This window comes from Equus asinus, chromosome 26 (assembly GCF_041296235.1).
Source record: "Equus asinus isolate D_3611 breed Donkey chromosome 26, EquAss-T2T_v2, whole genome shotgun sequence".
Classification (NCBI taxonomy): Eukaryota; Metazoa; Chordata; class Mammalia; order Perissodactyla; family Equidae; genus Equus; species Equus asinus.
The window spans coordinates 31697856-31722393 of record NC_091815.1 but is presented as its reverse complement, the minus strand read 5'-3'; the positions used below and the strand labels follow the sequence as shown (position 1 = coordinate 31722393).

Below are 24538 nucleotides of genomic sequence, written 5' to 3'. Positions count from 1 at the left end.
CCTCACACCATGTATGAGTTAACTCAAAAATGGATCACAGACCTAAATGCACAAGCTGAAACTACAAAACTCTTAGAAGAAAACACAGAGGAATAAATCTTCATGACTTTAGATTGGGCAATGTTTTCTTAGATACCAAAAGCCTATGTGAAAAAAGAAAAACAGACATATTATATTTCCTAAATATTAAAAACCTGTACTTCAAAGGATACCCTCAAGAAAGTGAGGGGCCAGTCCTGGTGGCCTAGTGCTTAAAGTCCAGCATGCTCCACTTCAGTGGCCCAGGTTCGGTTCTCAGGCACAGACCTACACTGCTCTGTTAGTGGCCATGCTGTGCTAGCAGCCCACATACTAAAAAATAGAGGAAGGTTGCCACAGATATTAGCTCTGGGCAAATCTTCCTCAGCAAAGAAAAAAAGAAAGAAAGAAAGTGTGGGGCCACCCCTGTGGCCGAGTGGTTAAGTTCACGCGCTCCACTTCAGCTGCCCAGGGTTTTCTCAGTTCAAATCCTGGGCATGGACATGGCACTGTTCATCAGACCATGCTGCGGCGGCATCCTGCATGCCACAACTAGAAGGACTCACAACTAAAAATACACAACTATGTACCAAGGGGCTTTGGGGAGAAAAAGGAAAAATAAAATCTTAAAAAAAAAAAAGAAAGTGAAAAGATAACCCACAGAATGGGAGAAAAGTTTTGCAAATCATGTATCTGATAAAGGACTTACATGCAGAATATACGGAGAACTCTTATGATTTAACAATAAAAAACAACCCAATTAAAAAAATGGGCAAATGATCCGAGTACACATTTCTCTACAGAACATACACAAATGGCCAGTGAGCACATGAAAAGATGCTCTACATCGTTAGTCATTTGGGAAATACAAATAAAAACCATAATGAGATACAACTCATTACCCACTAAGGCCTAAAACAGACAGACGGTAACACCTGTTGGCAAGGACGTGGAGAAAGTGGACCCCACACAGAGTGCGGTCAGGATGGTAAAGCAGCGTGTCCGCTGTGGAAGACAGTTTCGCAGTTCCTCAAAATGCTAAACACAGAGTTACCATTCGAGCCATCAACTCCACTCTTGGGTATACACATTCGGAGAAATGAACACTTACATTCACACAAAAACACGTGAATGTTTACAGCGGCTTCAGTCAGAACTGCCAAAAACTGAGGACAGCCCAGCGTCCTCATCGGGTGAACACAGGTGGTAATCCATACAGTGGAACACTACTCAGCAAGAACAAGGAAGAGCCATCCGTTCACACCACGTGGATGAACGTCAGCGCAGTAAGCTAACTGAAGGACACCAGGCCCAAAAGACTACGCCTGCTCCATGATTCCACTCACGCTACAGTATGGAAAAGGCAGGACCGCGGGACAGGGCACAGGTGGGCGGGGGCAGGTGGGAAGGGCTGACCACAACAAGGCATCAGGAGGGGGTCTGTGGGGCGATGAAACTTTCCTGTATCTGGATCGTGGTGGTGGTTACACAGCCCTACACCTTTGTAAAACTACAGAGAACTCGCAAACAAAAGTCATATAAAGACACATAAGTCACAGAGCTGTGTAACAAAAAAAAAAAATACATTTTATTGTATGTAAATTTTTAAAAACACACTATGAGGAAACAGGAGTGAATTTTGCTATATATGTCTAAATAATAAAAATTAAATAAGAAAACAAGCACTACCTCAAGAAACAGACAAAACCAGAACATGGGATAGTCTACAATACAACTGGAAAAAAGAGAAAAAGGTGGTAAACTGTTCTGGAGCAGGAGTCGGGAAACTTCCTAACAAACCAGACAGTAAATTTCTTTTGGCTTTATGGGCCATATGGTCTCTGTTTCAACTCTTCAAGTCTGCTGTTGGAGAGCTGCAAAAACTCTACGAAAGCTGTCACAGATAATATACGAATGAGTAGGTGTGGAATAAAACTTTATTTACAAAAACAGGTGGCAAGCCAGAGTTTGCCAACTCCTAGATTAAAAGAGACACAGGAGCATATGCAACAGATGAACTCTGAGGCATCCTTAAGCAACAATCACGTCATCGTTATGCCCCTCCCCAAAGACAAAAGGCAAAAGATTTACAATTGCACCCAGCTGAGTAGTATTCAGGTGTTCACTACTCTATTACGCTTTCCATTTTTCTATATGTTTGACATTTTTCATAATAAACATCATTTGTAATCTGTGCATAACATTGCACTGTCCTATGTGATTAACTCTTTAATGCCTTTCCAACTTGTCTTTCTTATAAAGGTTGCATCTTTTTCCATCACCCTTGCTAGCAATGAATATTATGAGTATTTTTTAAAAACCTACAAAGGATTTTGCAGATTTTACATATGCTATTGTAGAAAATGTGTAAGAAGATATAATACCAAATGGTCAGTGGTTTTCTCTGGGTAATGGATTTATGAGTGGTTTTCATTTTCATCTTTGAATTTATTCTGCATTATCTGATTTTTCCACAACATACGTACCTTTCTGTAATTTAAAAGCCAGCTAAGTTCACAAAAGGACAAATACTGCATGATTCCACTTATGTGCGATACCTCGAATAATCAAATTCAGAGACAGAAAGTAGAATGGAACTCATCAGGGGCTGGGGAAAGGCAGCACAGAAGCCAGTGTCTAATGGGTACAGATTCTGAGTTTAGACGAAGATGCAGAGTAGTGAGGGCTGCACAACAACGTGAAGGTACTTAGTGCCACGGAACTGTATGTTTAAGAATGGTTAAAATAGGGGCCAATGCTGTGGCCAAGTGGTTAAGTTCACTGCTCCGCTTTGGCGGCCCAGGGTTTCGCCGGTTCGGATCCTGGGCGCAGACATGGCACCGCTCATCAAGCCATGCTGAGGCGGTGTCCTACATAGCACAACTAGAAGGACCCACAACTAAAAATACACAACTATGTACTAGGGGGCTTTGGGGAGAAAAAGGAAGAATAAAATCTTAAAAAAAAAAAAACCCCAAAACACCCCCCCCAAGAATGGTTAAAATAGTATATTTTATGTTGTGTATATTTTACCATAAAAAAATTTAACAGTAAAAGTTATATTACATATACAAATTATGAATGTTCACCATACATGTTTATAATAATGAAAAACCATAAACAACTTAAATACCCACCGATAAGGAAATGGTTAATTAAGTAACCATATATCAGACAGTGAAACATTACAAAGTACACGTGAGAATATGGATCTGTATTTTTGACACAAACAGGCCCATGATATGCAGAAAAAAGAAGGTTCTCGTGGGCAGTATGATCTCATTTTGATATTTAAAAAGAGGAAAGAGGAGAAGTGACTAGATACACAGAGAAGCCCGAGAGGCTGCACCCGAAAGGCCAGCAGCACTGCCTCTCAGTGAGGGACTGCGCGGACCGTCTTCTGCCTCCATGCTCCCTGGCGACAGGCAGGTTACTTCCATCACCAGAACAGCAGTAGCGCTCTCCGCAAAGAGATGAAGGAACATAGCGAACAGGAGGGCGCGAGCGGAGCCCAGACAGATGAGGGAAAGGGAGACTTGTGCACAGCTGTCCCCACTCAAGTGAGCACACCCTGTGCCAGGCTGGCGGTGGGCAATTTGGGAGGGCAGCTCAGCTGCCAGGCGGCGGCTCATTTCCTTGCTGGCGGCCCCGTCCCATCTCAGGCCTCATCTCCACTATCCACAGACAGGCTTCAAGAGGCCCCAAACCCCTCTCACTTAAAAGGCGATAGTGTGGGAGCAGCTGAGCCCCTGAGGCCCTCGGCACGGGAGAGCGCTTTGCGCAGAGAAACCGGGCGGCAATGAGTCAGGCTGTTAGCAGTCAGGCTGCGGCTTTCTCCTCCTGGGAAGTGGGGCCTCTGCCACTGGCTGGCGACGCAGAGGCAGGCCGTTCATCACTCTAAATGCCCAAATTAGTCACTTGGCTGCATAGCCACGGTCCGGCACTGGCTACGCTTGGCGGCCCGGCCCACCTGGCCGGGTCTGCTGAAACTGGAGCCCCGCGTGAGCCAGCCCCCTCCTGCCGTGAAGCACAGAGCAGGCACCACTGGCTTCTCGCACGCTGTCCTTCCTCTACCGAGAGACGTGTGCCTGGCTGTTAGCCCGGGACAGGGACCCTATCCCAGCCTGCAGCGTCATGAGGTCCTGACCCATGGTGCCAGCTGCCTCGTTTTGACCGAGGGCTCGGCAGGTGATTCAAAGCGCACTGCTGCTCCTAAATCAGGGGGTTGGTGGTTGCCAGTAGCTGAACGAGCTTCCCAGCCACAAGTGAAGAAAGATGGCACTGGAGAAGAGAGTCTGATCCACTTTACTGCTGAAAAGCAGCCAGGGCCGTGTGCTGCGCCCGGAGACTGGCATTGGGGCGAGACCTGGGGGAGATCCTGGGTGGCTACCTGCTAAAACCTCACACAAGGGCCTGTATCCTTCGGGGCCTGCTTCTTCATTTCACTGATGGGAAAACAACCACACACACGTCAAGGAGAACTGTGACAATTAAATGGGGCTGTGTAGGTAAAGCAGAGAAAGTCTCTAACACACCATGCTACTGTTATTAGCTACATAACCTTGGACTAGGCACTTAACTTCTCTGCGCTCCAACTTAACTCCTACTCACCTATCAAATGGGTTTTATAGGACCGTGTACATAAAGCAGCCGCCACAGCGCCCAGTACTAATAGCTGCTCCATAAATCACAGCTGTCGTTAGTACTGCCACACGCTGGCAGTGCAGCAGCAGGCCAGGGTGTCCCCCGAAGACACTGAGAGAACGAGCGTGAGTAGGGATCCCAGAACTGCTGGCAAGGGGTTCGTGACCTCCTGAGCATTTGGACTCGCCAATCAAACCCTATACCTGACTGCGGAAAAGAGCAGAAGCCTGGTGGGCTAAGGTGAAAGCATCCAGTGCCCAAGGGCGAAGACGCTGCAACATGGATGCCTTTGCTGCCGACGGGACAGAGTGATAAGCCATCAACGGAGGGGCATGGGGCACTAACTAGGAACGGGAAACCAGTCTTCTGACCCAGCCTCTCCCTTTCCAGAATTTATCCTGCCACTATATCTCTACACATATGAAATGACACACACAAGGTCACACACTACAGCATGATGAGATCATAAAAGCTGGGCCACAACTCGAGGCAGCAGGGGACCACTTCAATAAACTACGCTAGGGGCCGGCCCCGTGGCCGAGTGGTTAGTCCGTGTGCTCTGCCTCAGCGGCCCAGCTTGGCCAGTTCGGGTCCTGGACACAGACCTAGCACTGCTCATCAGGCCACGCTGAGGCGGCGTCCCACATGGCACAAGCAGAGGGCCTACAACTAGAATACACAACTATGCACTGGGGGCTTTGGGAGAAGAAGAAAAAAGCAAGATTGGCAACAGATGTTAGCTCAGGTGCCAATCTTTAAAAAATAAAAAAAAATAAAAAATAATAACCTACACTGCTTCTGTGCTGGAGCACTAGAGAGCCGCAGAAACGAGGGAGGACACTACTACATACCGATCTGGAAACATCCCCCAAAACAACGTTAAGTAAAGTGAAAAAGAAAGGTACAGAAGGTATTTCGATTTTACAGTGCCTGGAATTGCCCACGATGCGAATGTCAAACACTGTGATGAAGAACGGGGCCTTCAGCGCCCGGTCCACTCAGACGGCGGCCACAGCGGCAGACAGGCAGCGGCTGCGGAGCGGCAGGATGCGGGCGGCGGGCTCTCAGGGCTCCTGGGCTGAGCACAGCATCTCCCCAAATTAAGGCAAACACTGGAAGCAGACGTGGATCCATCCAGGCTAAAGCGCGACAAAAACCGAGACCAACCTGACAAAGTCTTCGGGAAGCAGGTCAGGGTTAACGCCCAGGGAGTCGAGCACATCGTTTCGGATCTGCAGCAACAGCTCAGAATCTTCCCCAAAGGTGTCAGAACTAGGATCTCTGCCCTTATCCGTGCGGAACTTCAGGAGCACTGGGAAAGGAAGGAGGAGGCAGGTTAAAAAGCAGGTCTTTCCACAATAAATGCTTCCAGCTGTGGATAATTCAAGTGTTTTCCATTCTATAGAAAGTAGCACCTTAATTAAAACGTGGGCCAAGTGAAAGGTAATACACTTTTCATTTATTCAACAAATACAGTCAGAAAGGCAGTAAGTAATTACAAAAATGACCAAAACTACTGGGATGAGTGGCACGAGAGTACAACAGAGGCTCTGACGTCAGCAGTAGGCTGGTGGCAGGTAAGGCTTCCCCGAGGAAGCAACAGCTGAGCGTGGTGTGTGCGAGTTTGCGGGGCACGCAGGGGAGCAGCTTCCAGCAGAGGGAAAAGGCCGTATGGTGACCCAGCGGAGAGGTCAGGAGTGGGAAGCATGCATTCTAGGCATCAGTTCAAAGGGCCGCTCCAGCCAGAAAGGCCAGCCAAATGCCCAGACTCATCAGACAGGCAGGTCATTACAAACAAAACCGCCCTTACTACAGCAATTATGTCAACCTCCAGAAATGGACGTTGAATTTTGGTCGTGGACCAGAGGAAAGGTTCCGATGACGCCAGAGAATCAGAGCTGCTGTGTCACGAGATCCTAACGAGGCTTCAATTTTCAGTCCAAACAAAAGACACAGGCAGGAGCAGGATAAGATCAGCCAAAATACCAGCACCTTCTACCGCCACTACACCCTGTCCACAACGTTCACTGTGAACTGGGTGGGTGGCATTCTTGTGCCCCACCTGCTCCCCGAGGCAGCCGAGCGCACAGCCAGCTTCGGGCCTAGTCTGTGGGCAGGACTCTGCCCCCCCACATCACACAAGCTGTCCCAGAGCAGAAGCAGAGACACACGGACCCCCGGGCACTCGGGGGTAGCTGGCGCCTCACACCCGGAGGGTGCTTTACACTTTACAGACTGCTTCCGTTTCTGCTGGCTGAGAAAGGGAACTCGTTCAGCAAATTATACCCTCTATCAGTACAAGTGGCTCTCTGCAAAAGTTAAGGTGGACTGAAACTCAGGCAACTGCCGTGAGGCTCCTCACACACCCGAGTCTTTGGAACCCACCTCGACTAAGGAGTCAGTGTGATGCTCTTGCTGCCTTTTTTCCCCAGACAATTCTGCTTTTTTTTAGGCTGGCCCTGAGCTAACTTGTGTTGCCAGTCTTCTTTTTTTCCTTCTTCTTCTCCCCAAAGCCCCCCAGTACACAGCTGTATGTTCTAGTTCTGGGCCCCTCTGGTTGTGCTCTGTGGGACGGTGCCTCAGCGTGGCCTGATGAGCGGTGCCATGTCCCCGCCCAGGATCCGAACTGGCGAAACCCTGGGCCGCCGAAGCAGAGCGTGCGGACTTAACCACTCGGCCACAGGGCCAGCCCCTCTTGCCTTCTTAAGACTCACAGTTTTGGTGACGAGTAGCCCAGGCTGAGACCCACTCTCCAAGAAGTAGCACGAATTCATTCGTTCGCGAGCATGCCTGAGCACTTCCTGTGTGCCCAGCAGACCTAGGTGCTAAAGGTGCAATGGTGAGCGAGTGGGTCCTGGTCTCTGCAAGTAGGAAGGTGACAGAGGGAGGAGAAGAATTTAGGAGCCACAACAGATGGTCCCACTGAAGGCCAAGAGAAGTTCATAAACGGCTTATAAAGCATCTCAAGAAGATCCCAAACTGCGGAGGCCCAAGTAAAAGATGACAGAAGCTGCTGTGGGCTATGCTTTTCTCAGCGCCAGTGTCAGAGAAGGGCCCCTGGTCTGTATTTCTCTGGCAACATTCACACGCCCAGTATAGGGCTCTGCACATCAGAGATTTAAAAGACTCCAGAACACCTGTTCTGAATACTGTTTGCTGTCTGGGAACGTTACTCTCCTCGCTTTTTCAAGAACACAGCTCCTGGAACCCTCAATTCTACCTGACCACCTGGCAGCCAACTCAAAGCTGATGACAATCCGGATGCTGCCTGGCACTGATCTGCCATCACCTAAGCTTACCCTCCAACTTCGGAGACGCGGTGCTGCAATCACAGTGTGGAGTAAATGAATGCAATCCAGTAGGCAACCGGGGCAGGGTGGAGAAAAGCCTGCGGAAGTGGCAGTTAATCCCTGTTTAGCCCACGCCTTCCTCAACAATGTCCTGGGAAGACAAAGGAATCTGGAACCTGCTAGTCCAGCCAAGACAGCGGCTACTCCAAGCAGACTGTATCGAATGCCAGCGCTATTCCTGCCAATCACCCCTGACAGGACACGAGGAGAGACCAGAACGAGTAGCAGTGTTGCCTGAGCAGATGGAGGCCACGCCAAGCACAGGCTGCTCACGCTGCACAATCCGAGCGGCCGTGGCAACCACGTGGATGCGGAGGCCACCTGGTTTCCCGCCACGCTGGACAGCAGCAGGAGCCGCACGCTGGCAGCCTGCTGTGTGATCTTCTCATTTCTGTGTCACTGGGAAAGAAGCTCTGACTGTCACAGGGACGGAGAAGAGAGGATACTTTTTTCAGCCCTCACCACAAAGCTTTTCATCTTTTGGTTAGAAAATATAGCTCTAGAAGCAAAGCTCAGACCCTTATGATAATTGCAAAGCAAACAGGGCCTCCTACATGCCCAGCCTATATTCTAAACTCGTTGTTTTTTGAGGAAGATTAGCCCTGAGCTAACGTCCGCCGCCAACACTCGTCCTTTTGCCGGGGACTAAACATTTGATGTGCACTGACACTCACCCACAGTCACCTGGTGAGGGGAGGGAGGTGGGTCCCACTAGTCTTCCCACTTCAGGGGTGAGGAAACTGAAGCCAGAGAGATTAAGCGGCTTATTTGATCTAACTGCCAAAAAGCAGTGGAGCAGAAATGCCAGCTCTCGCACTCAGAGTCTGTGCTCCTTAAGCCTATTCGAACCCAGGAGAAGGCAGGACCGTGAGGAAGGCAGGACCACGAGGAATGCAGCCCCAAGGGCTCCCAGTGGTCTGGCTCTCTGCCCCGCGCCTCGGGGGACTCGCATTGGACCAGATTTTTGTGAGACACATTGCCAGATGGGCCCTGCCCTCCCAAGTGGTCTGTTGATCTTAAGTCACTAGTCCAGTGGGTGAGAAATGTTGGCGGAGGCCATATGAAAGCTTGTCCATCAATCTTGAGAGGAAGACCAGTTTTGTCTCGGAAAGAGAGGACGGCACTAAGAGGAGGAGCGAAGCCGCCAGCAGCTGGCCCGCGGTGTCTCTGGGCCCCCTGCCTGCTCCTGGGGCAGCCCGCCTGGACAAGGGCCGGCAGGCTGGCACCGTCCAGATACCTCGCTGACCACATCTGAAGTCCTCCCGGGGCCTCTGGGAAGGGGGCCAGTCAGTTCGGCCACTTATTTGCAGCAAAGCAAACAGAAGCGGTATTTTTCACTCTTCTTCTAATGTCAGCACTCCAGTTAGCAGGGGTGGAGGGGGCGGGAAGAAGCCCGTGTTCTAGACAGGCAGCAGCCTCAGAACTGACCCCAGCCCCTGACGAGCTCTTGCTTATTAAATTCCACTCTTTGTTCTGCCTTCTGCTCCTCCCAAATAGCCAGACACACACACACATCATTGTTGACTCTGCATTTCTGAGGAGCACCTCCCCGCCAGCTTCCAGATTATAAACTGCTCCGTCAGGATCAAGTACTGTCAGGGACGGAGAGCTGCTCTGCCAAAAGATGACTCACCGAATCGTGGCCACACACTGCACGAAATTAGAGTTCCAAACTGGATTAACTTCAACTGAACCTTTTAATTAACTCAGGTTGCTGAGTCCAGGGGGCTGACATTCATCGCTAGAGATGGCAGGCTAGTACCTCTGCTTAAGTTCAGGACCTGCCCATCTAACAGAAAAGGCAAACTTCGAAAAGGAGAAACCAAGCACCTTTCCATGGATTAGAGGAAAAACTGTGTACATGTGAATATACTACTACCTTTGCAAAAAAAAAAATTTTCAAATTCAAGCGTAATCTGAATCAGAACATTCGATTAGCATTATAACAGTAATTTGGAAAGCAATATTATTAATCACTGTATTTCTTTCTACAAACTTCTTATTGCATTTAAATTGTGTGATTTTATTTGGCATAATCACTAAGGCCACTGAAAAAAACCCAATATTTTTATAGAAAAATAATAAAGTCGATGTTGCAAATTAGCCCCGACTCAATTGCAGTCTCTAAAAATAGCTCAATTGAGGGAGGAAAAAAGCCAAATGTATATAAAAACCTCTTCTGCCTGACTGGCGCCTCACACTTTTCTGTGCCAGACACCCCTGCCCCCCAGTCTCCCCAGTCTCCCCAGCCTGCCCACTCAGCGAAGACTCCTCATCTCCGGGAATGGCCTGGAATCGGCTCCGATCCTGGGGCACATACACCTCAGATGAAAAGCACAGTGATCCTCTGAGCCCAGAGCCCATCTCCTCAGACCATCGCTAGGTGTGTCGTTCAGTCAAGTGTTCATTCAACAAACGTGCCAGGCCCTGAGCCAGGCAGGGGAGAGCAAAAGGGACACATGGACGCTCTGCCCTCTGAGAGCGTTCAGTGAGGGTGACAGACAAAAATGACACGAGAACAAAAGGTGGGCAGTAGAGAAGGCACTCGAGACAGCACTACGGGGGCGGAATGGGGTCCCCTCACGCAGCCAGGCTCCTCCCCAGCAGATGAGCCACGGCCTCTTCACCAGGCTCCAGCCCTGAACGCCTGACCTCTGACCCTCGCTGCCCTCTCACCCTCGCCCGGTGGCCAGGCTGCTCTTCAGGGCCTGTGGCGTCCTCCCTGTGCAAAGCCCCTCTAGGCCCGGGAGCTCTGGCACCGGCAGGCAGCAGAGTGCAGCAGTGCGGAGCCCTTTTTCCCACTTACTGTGACCTTGGGCAAGTGACCACATCCCTGAGCCTCCCCTGTACAATGGGAATCCTCAGAGCACGTACCGTCCAGGGTTTCAGGACTGAAACGACTCATACATGTAAAGCACCCAAGACAGTGCCAGGAACAGCGTCAGAACTTGGTAAACGACAGGAATAGGAGTATTCCAGAACTGCCGCTACTCTTCCACAATCCCCAGAAACGCAGCTCACACGCCCCTAGAGAAGGCGACAGACTCACTCCGTGTCCCACAGCTGCTCAAGCTGAAAGCCTGCATGTAACCACCAGCAGGGGATCGGCTGTGAGCTCTGGGGCCTCCGCCGAGGCGGCTCCCTGAGACGCTCTGCACGCTGCTCGTCCCCTCCGGGGCTCGAGAGCTCAGTGTATGATTTTACACTCATCTGTGAAAATTCACTTGTTCAAGGGCTGGCTTGTCTACTCGGCTAGATTTTTGTGCTCCGTGGAGCAGACAGCCTATCTGTCTTGGTCACTACTGTCTACTTAATGCCTAGCACAGGGCTTGCCCCATAGCAGGCACTGAGAAAATATCTGTTCCACAGGAAGCCTCAGGGTTTGGGGAAGGAAGGACAACAGTCACCTGTGAGAGGAGAGGGCTCACAACAAAGTGACGAGGTCCTCACAGATCCTAACCAGACTTTCTCTTGCGCTAATCAAATTAAATATAGTTTTCAAGATACCTAGGATGGATGTGTTTCTTATCAAGTATTTACAATATGCTAGACATGGAATGTCCAGCAAGAAACAAGAAAAGATACCCAGTGCCCCGCGTGTGCCCTCAAGAGGGAAACAAGGTAGAAGTCTGGCTTTCAAGGCCCTATCTGCGGGCTAGCGGTGCAGAACGACTGCCCATGGGTGTGAAGCTCAAAGGAGGGACAGAGCTGGACCGAGGAAGGGAGACATTTCAGGGAAGCTGCCACGATTCCGGCTCCTGCAGCCTCTTACCTTTCGTGGCATGTGCTCATCTGTCAGCTCAGCTCCACGTTACTCCCCTCCTCATTTACCTCACTCTTGGTTTGTCTCTTTAACCCAGAAACTTACAAGCAAGTGTGAGCATGTATTCATCCATTCATTTTTTCATCCACAAACACTTCCTGACCACCTGCTCTCCACCCCGACCCTGTGCTGAGCTGTGCTGGGGACCCAGAAGTGACTCAGGCAGCCCCAGGCCCTGCCGTCGAACGCAGAGCTTACAATCCACAGAGGGCACTCATCGGCCCACGGCCACTCAGTGCTTTGATCTTTCCCCAGAGGACCTCACCTCCAGAGCAGCCTCCCCTGAAGACTCACTCTGAAATGCCCCTTCTGAGCTCCGAGGCCTGGCCACCCTTTCGCCTCTCCAATGAAACCTTAGTCTATGACCTCATCACATGTCAGCTCAAAACAGGGAAACCAAGCTGTCTCTTGTTATTTACATCTCACTCTCTTCTGAAAAGAATCTGTGGCAAGCAAATGAAAGTTGATGGGGAAAGGACAGTACTGTTTCTCAGAAATGACCTGAAAACGAGATGCCATTTTTTGCCTACCAAATTAAAGACCAAGATTACTCAACCTAAGCAAGAAGGCAGAGGGACTGGCACTGTCATCCAGAGCTGGTGGGAGTGCAAACGCTCGATGGGCCATGTGAAGATGTGGCATCGAGGATCTTTATAAAAGGGCAACCCTCCTTGACCTCTGATTGAATTATGTATAAACAGTCATTGCCGTGTTATTTATACCACAGAAAATCTGGAAATAATCTCACATCCAATAATAGGATGGCTACATAAGGTATATGTATTGAGAGAATGCAGCATTATTCAGCTATTAAAATTATATTTAAGCAGTTTTTAGTCACTTTTTTTCAAGATTTAGGTTAAAAAAAGGCATACAATATCCTATATTCAGAATGAGCTCTACTACGGGAAAATAGAACAAAGTGAGGTAGGTACACTTGTTATCATCCCCATTGTAGGGGGGAAACTGAGGCTGAGGAGAGAGAGGCTCAGGGTCCCAATGGACTCAAAACTCACCACACTCGTAGCCTCTCTGTTATACTGCCTTCCTAGGAGCAGAGATAAGAAGAAGACATGCTCATTTGAAAAAAAAAAAATCACTTAAAATGGATTTGGCTCCCCACCCCCGAGCTCAGGAGCATGAATGAAGCAAACCACCCATTCAGACTCTAGACCGGCCAAATATTCCATTTCTCCTCTAAAAAATGTCAAGTGATTCCTGAGCTTGACTCTCACCTTTTAAGTGGAACATTCTGACTAGCATTAAAAGACTGAAATTTACAAAAAGCAAGGGACAAAGCAAGCTCTGGAATGCAGAGGTAATCTGTGGAGGCGGCGGATGGAGACCCCCGGATGCCCACGCACGGCCCCTGGGATCCAGCTCTGCCCCCGCACCCGCCACCCACAGGGCGGCTCTGCCAGAGCCTCTCCACTCACACCGCCCTGCCTGGTCACACGCGGCAGGGAGAGAGGGTCTTTTCTCCAGGCCAGCACTTGAGTGGCACATGACCTTGACTCTGGGCATCTGCTGCTCTCTCCAAGCGCTCCTACCGAGGGAAGACGGCACAGGACATCCCCGTGACTGCTGTCTGCCAGGCGGAGGAAAGATGTGAGGCTTTAAACAAGCACTGCAGCTGGGCCTGGGCCCGAGAGCCCGCAAACACTGTCTAACGCCAGGGGTGGGGGGGATGTGGGTCTGCAGAGAAAAGACAAGGCAGGTTGCTGACAATGTTGTCCACTGTTGCAGTCTGGTCTCGGTGGGCCGACTTCCCATCTGCAGAAGCGAAATAAGAAAATGCTACAGGGCTCTTGTGAAGTTCAGATTTTAAAAATGGACACAATGCTAGTGGTAGTAACACTAATAAGTGAAGTCTGGCTGAGCACTTCGAGCAGACGCAGTGCTGGGCGATGCTCAAACACTGCCTAGGTTTGGCGACCCAGACAAATGACCTAGCCTCTCCAAGCTCGATTTCCTCATGTGAAGACGGGAGGGTCACAGTAAAACCTGCCCTCAGGAGGGTGTAGTGAAGAGTTAAGGTGATCGAAATGCGTGTGAAGTGTTTAATCACCAAGTGCTGGGGCCAGCCTGGTGGCGTAGCGGTTAAGCTCCTGCACTCTGCTCCGGGGGCCCAGGGTTCGCCAGTCTGGATCCTATGCACCGCTCCTCGAGCCATGCTGTGGCAGCACCCCCGTAGAAGAACTAGAAGGACTTTCAACTAGGATATACAACTGTGTACTGGGGCTTTGGGGGTAGCTGAAGAAATTAAAACAAAATTACTGATGCACAACGTGGGCTGGGCCTTCATTGAATTCTTGTGACCCTATGAGGAAGACTCTTTATAACGGAGGGGAGCAGGTCCCTAACCAGAGACTCCATCTGCTGACAGCTGTAAAGCCTGAACTGCACGCATGGGTCACCTCTGCCCTTCCCCTCACCTCTCTGCTCTCTGCACTGGCAGTGCCTTCTTCCTTTCTGAATGACTGTGGTCTGCATTCTCCACCACTGATAAGGCAGTGACACCAAAAAAAAACCCAAATAAAAAAAACAAAACCCCCATGTTTTTCTTTCTCCCTCCCTACAAATTATTTTTAAACATTTGTGGTCATGACAGCAGCAAATCAACAAGTACTCAGCTGCGGCCCCATTATCGGAACCCATTTCCTTGTGGCTGTCTCCTCCTCGCTAATTCTTGTCATTGCTGGACACCAGAACACCCATTGGGAACCCAGGCCCAAATAGCGATGGCTGCTCTCGCCTGGTTTGCAAAGGCTACAAGTTCTAAACTGAGAAGTTCCTTCTGAAGAGAACGGATCCCCAAACCAAGCTGAGGTTGAGAGGCAAAATCAATTAAAAATCATAAAAACAGGGAGGTTGGGAGCGTGGTGGGGGCAGGAAGAATTGAGGAGGGAGGAATCAAAGAAAGTTTTTTAAAGTCTTTCTCTAACGGTAAAAAAAAATTACCAAGTGTCCATCATTAAGAAACTTTGCAAAAGAATCCATGCAGTGATGAGGAAGAATGAAGTATAAAATACTAGAAAGTTCTGGAAGAATACACAGGAACTAGCAGTTTCCTCTGAGGTTTCTGAGGATTTTACTTACTAAGAAATGTCTTATTTTTACAATTAAAAAAAGGAGAAAATAAAACTACTTCTAAGGCTCTCCTATACATGATCACTGGGAGGTGAAGATTATCAACATCTCCTCCTTTTCTATATGTGAAAACAGAGGCCACTAAGTGAAGGGCTTGCTCAAGGCCAGGAAGCACATGGCAGCGCTGGGACCTAAACTTCTTTCTTCCAAATCCAGATCGGAAACCTCAAGGGCTTAGGTGACTCAGAAGGTTTTAGTGGCAGGAGAAAGTAGATAGGAATTCCAAACTTGTTTGGCTAGATTTATGACCCAGGAATAATCAGCCACCTTAGAAAAGACATGGAAGACCCGAGGTCTGTCCTTGCCAGCTCTTAGCAGAGATGTGAACTGTTGGTTATTAACGACCCCTTGGTTCCTGGCCGTGCTGAGCTAAAGGACAATGGAAGTTCCCTATTTGATGGGTTTAGGCACAGTCCTACAGACAAGTCGGGGGCTTAGAGGTACTTCTCCTCTTGTGGCACAGCGGGGAAAGGCCAAAGGCCACCTATGCAAATTAGAAGCATGTCGGGGCTGGCCCGGTGGCGCAGCGGTTAAGTGTGCATGTTCCACTTGGGCAGCTCGGGGTTCGCCGGTCTGGATCCCGGGTGTGGACATAGCACCACTTGTCAAGCCCTGCTGTGGCAGGCGTCCCATGTATAAAGTAGAGGAAGATGGGCATGGATGTTAGCTCAGGGCCAGTCTTTCTCAGCAAAAACAGGAGGATTGGCAGCAGATGTTAGCTCAGGGATAATCTTTCTCAAAAAAAGAAAGAAAGAAAGAAAAGAAATTTATAAAAAAATAAAAAAGAACCATCTAGATGGGTGTACACGGGCCTAAAATAAATTTAACGAAGCCACAGGTTAAGAAATGACAAGATTCTCCAAACTTGGTACCAAGCCCCTGCTCTGCGGCAGGCCCGTGCCGGACAGTCGGGGGATGAGGGAGCTGTGGCCCCTGGCCTCCAGCCAGCTCTGTGGTCCAGAGCCCAGTCCGGGATCACAGAGGAAGGAAACCCAACTCAGATAAGGAACGTTAGGTTCCCGGAGGTAACGCCGGAGGTGAGCAGTGAGGATAAGTGGGAAGGGCCGAAGCAGGATATTCCAGGCAGAAGAGATAGAAACACGTATAGAAACGAGGGGATGACAGAAGTGTAGGGGAGAGCAAGTAGTTCATACAAGTGTAGGTTTCAAGAAGGGCAGAAGGGAGTGGAAAGGAGAAAAGAGGTCAGCAGGCCGCAGGTCTGAGATGCCAACCCAGGAAGTCTAAACTGTATCCTGAAGGCAAAAGAGAATCATGGGAGGACTTTAGTTTTCAGATAGACCCGTCGGGTGACTGAAAAGGGCCTAGAAGGCAGAGACCAGCTGGGAGTCTGGTAAAGGGCCTGAGCCACAGATGACGGCTGCCGGTGGGAGGCACTCCCGTGGGAGACCTGGCAGTCATGAGCAGGAGGGAGGCAGGCGAACAGGAGGTGTCTAGGCTGAGCTCCACTCCCACAGAGCCCCACGCAGAGGCCTGTCTGGGGCTGTAGGGGAGAGGCGCTGCCAGCAAGTTCTTGAACTGTAAGGCTCTGTGGAAGAGAAAAGGCAATAGGGTGGAACGAAACGAACAGCTCCGCTTGGAGCCTTGGTTTCCATTAGACTCTTTCAGGCTCCGGGTGTATACTGGCAGCTAGTTAGGACGCCTCACAGCTCATCCTCAATCCGCCACACAGCAACAGTGAAGCTCGGCAGGGGCAAGTGACACGCCAGAGGCCATCACACATGCACTTTGCCCCTCAAGTACCTGCCTCCAAGCCACCCTGCGTACTCCTCATAGCATCCTGCCCAGCTCCAGACAAGGCTGAAGGCTGTCTGCAGTCAGTTAACTGCTTATATGCAAATGCACCCCCCCAGTCTGCCTGACGCTGCTGCTGGCCGGAAGAAAGCCTTCGAGCAGAGCAGGGCCCAAAGCGGAGTTGGCCCAGCCTCGCTCGGCAGCGGCGCGGTACTTACATCTCCTGCCTGACTCAGCCAGGCTCCGCCGCCTCGCTCAGGAGATGTGCTACTTCTCCCACAGCAGAGGTCTCCAGGGGCTCCTGAAAATCTCGGGGAGCTAAATGACTCCTTCCCAAAGGGCGTGCACACAGAGTAACAGATGAAGACCTCCCCGACGTGCAAGGGGCTGAGCACGTCCTGTCAAATGCGCCCTTCCTACGGACCCAGCACAGACCACAAAGCCCTCTGCAGGTACCACTCACCCAGCCTTCAAACAGCAGGATTTTTCCAGGTGCTGAGGTCTGGGTCTTTTGGAGGTTTGTTTTGGTTTTAGTTTTCATTATTTTAATTTTTTTTTTGAGATCATTTTAGACTTACAGAAACACAGAATTCCTGCATAATTCACCTAGACTCCCCAAATGTTAACACTCTATCACATTTGTCATTATTTCTTTATATTCATATCTATACACACACGATCTTTTCTGGATGATTTGAAATTTGCCTCTAGAAACATCAGGGTGTATTTCCTAAAAACAAGCACATTCTCTTACATAACCACAAAACAATTATCGAAACTGTGAAAATAACATTGATAAGAGTATTATTATCTTATCTACAGACCTTTTCCAAACTTTATCAACTGTCCCACACACGTCCTTGAGAGTCAAAGAAAAAAAAATCCTCGCCTTCTCTGGGGTTCTACCCTCCGTTTGGTTGCCATGTCTCTTTATTCTCCTTTAATCTGGAATGCGGTTCCTCAGCCCTTCCTGACTCTTTGCAAGGCCACAGGCCATTTATTTGACAGAATACTCTTCAATTGAAGTTAGTCTAATGTTTCCTCATAACCACTCAGATCACCCACTGTGGACAGCAAGTCCAGAGCGATGCTGTGTCCTCGGTGCCTTTCCCAGGGGTCACGAGACCTACTTGTCCCACTCCTGGAATGCTAACTGTGATCTCTTGCCTGAGTACAGTCCGCCAGGGTTCTCTAAGGTCCTTCTTCGTAATGAATTAAAAAGGATCTCGGGAGGAGACACCTATCCTGTTGGACAGCAAACTTTCCCATTAGTTTTAACATCCATCAATGATTCCTGACTGAAACAATTTTGATTACTATGATAACGACCAAAACAGAATTTCTATCTTCATCATTCCTGCTTTATTGATTGTTATTCTACTGTAAAAAAGAACTTGTCCCCTCTTCCATTTATTTACTTATTTACCTATCGGTATAGACTCATGGGTTCTTATTTTATTCTACAGGCTATAATCTATTACAATTATTATTTATTTTGATCCTCAGATTGTCCCAGATTTGACCAGTAGGAGCCCCTTCGAGTTGGCTCCTGTGTCCTTTTGACATGACCCATCATTCTTTGAGCACTTCCTTACTTTCCGGCCTAGCAGGATAGTTCAAGCTCTCCGGTAATTTTCCTGCCCCAGCCTTGGAATCAACCACTTCTCCAGGGAGGTCTGGTTCCTTGGACATTAACAATCATGGTCTGGGCAGGAGGTATGTGCACCGCTACCAGGGTGCCTCTGATTCTAAGCCCTCTCAGCAAACAGAACTAGGAAATACAGATGTATAAACGTGAAGACACACACACACACACACGTCTATTTCTGTACCCACACACAAAAAACCATGAGTTCATCCAGATGACTCCAATTCCAAGCCAATCACATAGGGCTCCTTTCCCACCTTCCATAGTTACAGGCAACTGCCTTTTGTGGTAATTAAAGAAAACAACTGATTCTCATTATCTACAATATATTTACCTATTTGCTCAATCCTAGAATAAACAGTAAGTAATTTCAGAATTGCTAACCCATAGCACTGTAAAAAACAAACCTACTAACTGGAGTTCAATATTTGTTTATAGTTCTTTTTTCTTTCGTCTCAGGGCATATAGTCAAAATACTGTACTGAAGAGCAACACAGCTTAGTTCCTTTATTTCCCTGCCTCGGTGAAGTCACGTCCTCAATTTGAAATACAGAATTCAATACACTTTAAAATACAAACACGAATGAGCGAATCAGGGCTTTGATGCAAGACATGAGTGCCCTTCTCCTCCGGCAGTGGTTTCCCTCTAACTGCCTGATCCTTCAGACACCTGGGAGCTTTAAAAACTGGAGAGACGCCAGCCACCCCTGGGTATTTTGATTCAAAACTCTGAGCTGGACCCAGGGAATCTGTATTTCTCAAATGTGCCCTGCATGACACTAACATCCTATCAAGTGGGGCCTGCACAGAGGCCCTGATGCTCTCGCCTCTGGGCTCCAGGCTCGCTGGGACCTGGCCTCTGTGCTGCCGGCGCCTGCAGGTCCTGCTTCTCTGCCTGCAGCCTCCTCACCTCTCTTCACCACTGAGCAAACACCTGTTCGCTAAAATCCAGCTCAGGCGTCTTCTCCTCTGTGAAGATTTCCCAACTCCCCAAGGATGGCCAGCCCGTCCGTTCCCTGAGTTCCTGGACAGTCTGGTTTTGATTACTACGGAATAATTCACACACATTACCACACAGACCAGCTCGGCATGCCGGCCAGCCCAGTGGCCCCTGGCTGCAGCCCTCCTGCAGGGGAGGAGGAGGATTTGTGCCACCTTCGCGCCGGGCAGGGAGACTGCCTCCCGATGACCATCCAGGCCCAGGACCCGGCACGCAGCAGGTGCTCGAAGACTCGCTTCAGCTCTCACTCTGCGGCCCAAGGAGGGCCTCTGTACTTTTCCACGACTCATCAGAACAGGGACTGAGACAAGTTAGATTGCCCAGCACTCTCTGCTAAGTAACTCGCTTCTTCTGATGAAGTCCACTCCTTCCTGCCCTGGGCTAAACCTGCGTATTATTGTTCTTATGCGAAGTGAATGCTGTTTCCATATGAGACGTGGTATTTTTAGCAGTCCTGTTATGATAAACTCACGGTAACCTCAAAAAGAACAAATCAAAGTCAACTTTTTGTCACAGGAAATCAGCTCACGCTTAATGTTTTCTAACATGCCATGGGAGAATAATAAAAAGATGAGACCTGCTGCTCACAGACGGTGTGGCCAACTCTCAAGATAGTGGAAAAATGCAGCAGGAAGCCTTCAGTCTGGCCACTATCTCAGTAAGTAAACTGGAAAAACACTCAACACCCAAACCAGGCAAAGACACACACCCGGCCGGCGAGGCAGCTGCGTCCTGAGGCTGAACTGTGAATGATGCAGTGAGAACCTTCTATGTGTGAGGGGCCGGCCGGCACAACGGTGGAATCAAAAGCCCGAGGGGTGCCCGGGGGAGCAGGCGGGTAAGAGGGCCCTGTGGGGACCCCAGTGAGCAGGCCGCTCTCCCTCTAGAGTGGAGCAGATGACCAGACAAGCAATAACCAATCTCTCACACAAAAAATATTCCTCAAGTACCTACTATGTACTCCAGCAGGCAATGACAAAACAAAGCCAGTTTCTCCACCAGGTACTCTACGAGTGACTGCAGGCAGCGCTGCCGAAAGGATGCCGAGGCTACAGGACAAGGGCCCCAGCAGCCACGTCTGCCACAGGTGAGGGCTGAGGGAAGAGGAGGAAGCATGTATCTGCCATCCTTGGCCTGGATGATATGTGGGGTCGCGTGCTTTCAAAATTCTATGACTATTATAGAACTCTACATGCAAAAACGGCTAAGATGGTAAAATTGAACTTGAAACTGAAAAGATAACTAGTACAATTTAGAAGAAAGAAGTAAACATGTGGGATGTATTATCCAACAAGTGTCACAGGCAGAAAATTTAAAACCCAACACAATTCCTGCTATGATAATACCTACTCAAGTATGGAATTAAGGGTAAACTGAGTCAGTTCCAAAACTTCTACCACACAGCTGCAAAACCCCATGCCAACACAAGCGCACAGAACTCCACGAATAGCACAGGTCTCCAGGTCTTGCTCTGTGCTAAGCCTTATGCATGGCTATCACCTAGCCCCGCAAATGCCCTCTGAGGCAAGCGATCAGGATGCCCCCAGGGTCAGAGGGAATCTGAGTGAGCCCCGGGGAAGTCCGGGGCTCAACATCAGTCACCTAAAAAAATGGGAGAGCCAGGACTGAAAGCCAAGTTTGCTCTGATCCCAAAGCTCGTTCTGAACCGGGCCCCGCTGCCAGCCTATGGGTCATAACATGAAGGCTACTGCCCCTTCCTCATGACCTGCCTACTCCCCCGGCCCCTGGTACTTCTGACACTGACGGCCAGCAGCATCTGGATTAAATACACTGTCCCCACACTGTTTCCAAGGTATTGGCTATGCCTCCCCATCTCAGCAATGGGCTCTGAGAGCAGGGATGGCCATGGCCTGGGCCGTCAGCAGTCTGGGGCTTTTAAAACACCTATAGGGGCCCGCTCCGTGGCCGAGTGGTTAAGTTTGGGTGCTCCGCTGCGGCGGCCCAGGGTTCGGATCCTGGGGGGGGGGCATGGCACCGCTCGTCAGGCCACGTTGAGGCAGCATCCCACATCCCACATCCCACAGCTAGAAGGACCTGGAACTAAGATATACAACTGTGTACACGGGGGGTTTGGGGAGATAAAGCAGGAAAAAAAAAAAAAAAGATTGGCAACAGTTGTTAGCCCAGGTGCCAATCTGTAAAAAAAAAACAACAAAAGAAAACCTATAAATGGGGGTACAGCAGCTACCGCATATGAACGTCACGAGGATCCAATGGGCGCTGAGAACAGGGCCGACGTGCTATCGTTACCTGGTGTCTTACACAGTATTAACCAAACAGACTTCAAAGACCTGGGCTGTTCAGATCCCACCTCCTCTGCCATCTACAATCTGTGTCCTCCTGGGCAGAACAGTGAGCCTCTCTGGGTCTGTCTCCTCATCTCAAGAAACCAAACCGGGAACAATTCTTACCCTGTCTACCTCATAAGGGTGCTGTGACGACGAGCTAGAGGAGGAAACCCTCCGGACACTGTGAAGGGTGAGATCAGGGTCTCCCAGCCTTGGCACTGTTGACGCTAGAGGCTGTGGAACTCCTTGTCGTGGGAGCTGTGCTGTACCACGTGTCATGGGGTTTAGCAACAGCTTGCCCTCTCCCCACTAGACGCCAGTTAACTCCTCCCCCCATCCCACCACCAGTTGTAACAACCAAAAGTGTCTCCAGACACTGCCAGTGGCCCCTGATGGGCAAAGTCAGCCTTGGTTGAGAATTATCAGATTACAATAAACAAACACCAGTCGACTCCTTTTACAAGCAGCAGTTAGAAATGCTCCTGCTATACCCCCAACCTCCGCAAATTCATGGCTACTGCATCCTGAGGGCTATGTGCGGGGCACTGAGCCATTAGCTTCTCCCAAAGGACCAGGCTCCCATGCTCACTCTGAATCCAGACTGGGGAGGGCACTGATCTGACTCCAGCTGGCACTCTCTAGCCACACCATCCCAGTCCTTAAAAGCAGGTAATCTCTGAGTCCTACCACACTCACATGCACAAGACTCATTCCTACCAAACCCATTCAATTATTTCTACACAAATGGCTTTTTTTTTTTTTTTTTGAGGAAGATTAGCCCTGAGCTAACATCTGCCGCCAATCCTCCTCTTTTTGCTGAGGAAGCCTGGCCCTGAGCTAACATCCGTGCCCATCTTCCTCTACTTTATATGTGGGACGTCTACCACAGCATGGCGTACCAAGTGGTGCCATGTCCACACCCGGGATCCAAACCAGCAAGAAGCGGAATGTGCGAACTTAACCACTGTGCCACCAGGCTGGCCCCACAAATGGCTATAAAGTGCTTTAAAATAGTTCATCCCGGACCTTGAGAGAATTATGTTAAGTGAAATAAGCCAGCGAGAGAAGGATAATCTGTGTATGACTCCACTCATATGAGGAATTTAAAACTATGGACCAAGAACAGTTTAGTGGATACCAGGGGAAAGGTGGGGTGGGGGGTGGGCACAAAGGGTGAAGTGGTGCACCTACAACACGAATGACAAACATTAATGTACAATTGAAATTTCACAAGATTGTAACCTATCAATAACTCAATTAAAAAAAAAAAAAATAGTTCATCCTCCACCTCTCCCACATTCCCATCTGGTCAACACCATTAATTAGTATGGGAAAAGCTTCATTCATAATGTAAAGATAAACGTTAGCCTCGTCTGATCGTCTTACTAGTTGACTGAGGAAGTTTTATATGATTTTACGTGTTTCCCTTTGAATGAGTACACACAGTGCTTGAGCAGGGAGGCACCTGTCTGACTATGGTACACAGCCACCGCCTGTCCTGACTTGGGGTGGGGGTGCTCCTGGGGTCTGCACAGACAAAGGGAAGGAGCGGTGGGGAGGCAGCTCTCCACGCAGCCCTGAGGAAAGAAAGGCTGAAGCCTGTGCAAACGCAACCTAACACTGCTTTGCTGACGGTGTACAGAAGAACTCCGTCTCTACCTCCATCTCCCTGAGAATGGGTCTTGGCTGTGCACACACTGACTCTCTCTGGCCTTGGAACAGACATGTGGCTCATGGGAGGAGTGGCTAAGGGACTCCAGTATCCTGTGCAAAGCTTGTGCTACATAAACTATGACATGTAAAACAGAGTTGGGAAGCACGTCCCCTAAAGCACAAAAATGCCACGGTGATTTTTTTCTTGGTGCTTTTTTGCTATTGTCTACAATAAACACGGTTATTTTTACACTAATCCACAAACCGATATTATTTACACACTTCCTTCCTGTGTAACTTTGGGAACCGAGTAACCTTAATCTCTCTGTGCCTCAGTTTCCTTGTTTGTAAAACAGGAATAGTATCTATCCCCAATGGCTCTTGCCAAGCACTCAATGTTCATCATTATTATTTTTTAAATATTCTACACATTTAAAAAGCGCCAGGCAGAGGAACACTGAGAAGCCAACCAATACTTCGCAACAGCCCCCTGAGCACGCGAAGGGCTGGTGAGGGACAGAGCCTCAGGAGAGCCAGGCCGGCTGGGAGGCCAGGGAAGAGCTCTGCGGAGGGGAAGCGGTGGCGAGCAGTTGCTTCATCGATGACCCCGTTGTCTCAGGCTCAACTTGAGGGGGCGGTTCACGTCAACAGATGATGAAACAAGCAAACCCCCCGAGATGTCAGAGCTTGCTGGCGGGCCTCAAGCGGCCTCCAGAGCCAGTGAGGGAGGAAGGCGCCCGGGCCTGCAGACACGTGGGAGGCCGCCGCAGCCCTCACCTTGGAGGAGGAAGTAGTCGGAGGCAGTGCGCTTCAGAGCCGCCTTCGCCTTGTCGCTGCTCCAGTCCACTTCCAGGGCTTCTTTAACGGAGCAGAAGGCCGCCTTCTGTGGGGAAAGGCAAGACGGCTTAGCGTAAAGAACTTGGCTGCAAATCACGAGGCAGCAGCTCCTCACCACATACAAGTGCCATTATTTCAGGGTTACCGGTCAGCGCAAGAAGCTGAGGCCCTCGAATCCAACAACCTTTCCTGAGCATTCACTGTGGGCTCCCTGGGCACTGGGGACACAACGACGAACGACAGGCGCCCCGTGCACTGAAGGGAGAGGAGCAGAGCCCCTATTGACCGAGTTCCATCTGGTGCTCTCTTTCACCCCGGCTGTGTCCACAGTGCAGAAACGCCAGCACGAGTGAG

The 24538-nt window shown here is 49.6% G+C and overlaps 1 protein-coding gene across 1 annotated transcript in view; it reads right to left on the bottom strand.

Moving 5' to 3' along the window:
• The window catches only part of SAE1 (SUMO1 activating enzyme subunit 1), a 64260-nt gene that overhangs the window by 8044 nt on the left and 31678 nt on the right, over positions 1-24538 (bottom strand). The window contains exons 6-7 of the mRNA XM_044759079.2: positions 24125-24230; positions 5830-5974 (exon numbers count right to left, since the gene is read on the bottom strand). Of these exons, the coding sequence (XP_044615014.1) occupies positions 5830-5974; positions 24125-24230 (251 nt within the window). The remainder of the gene's footprint in view (positions 1-5829; positions 5975-24124; positions 24231-24538) is intronic.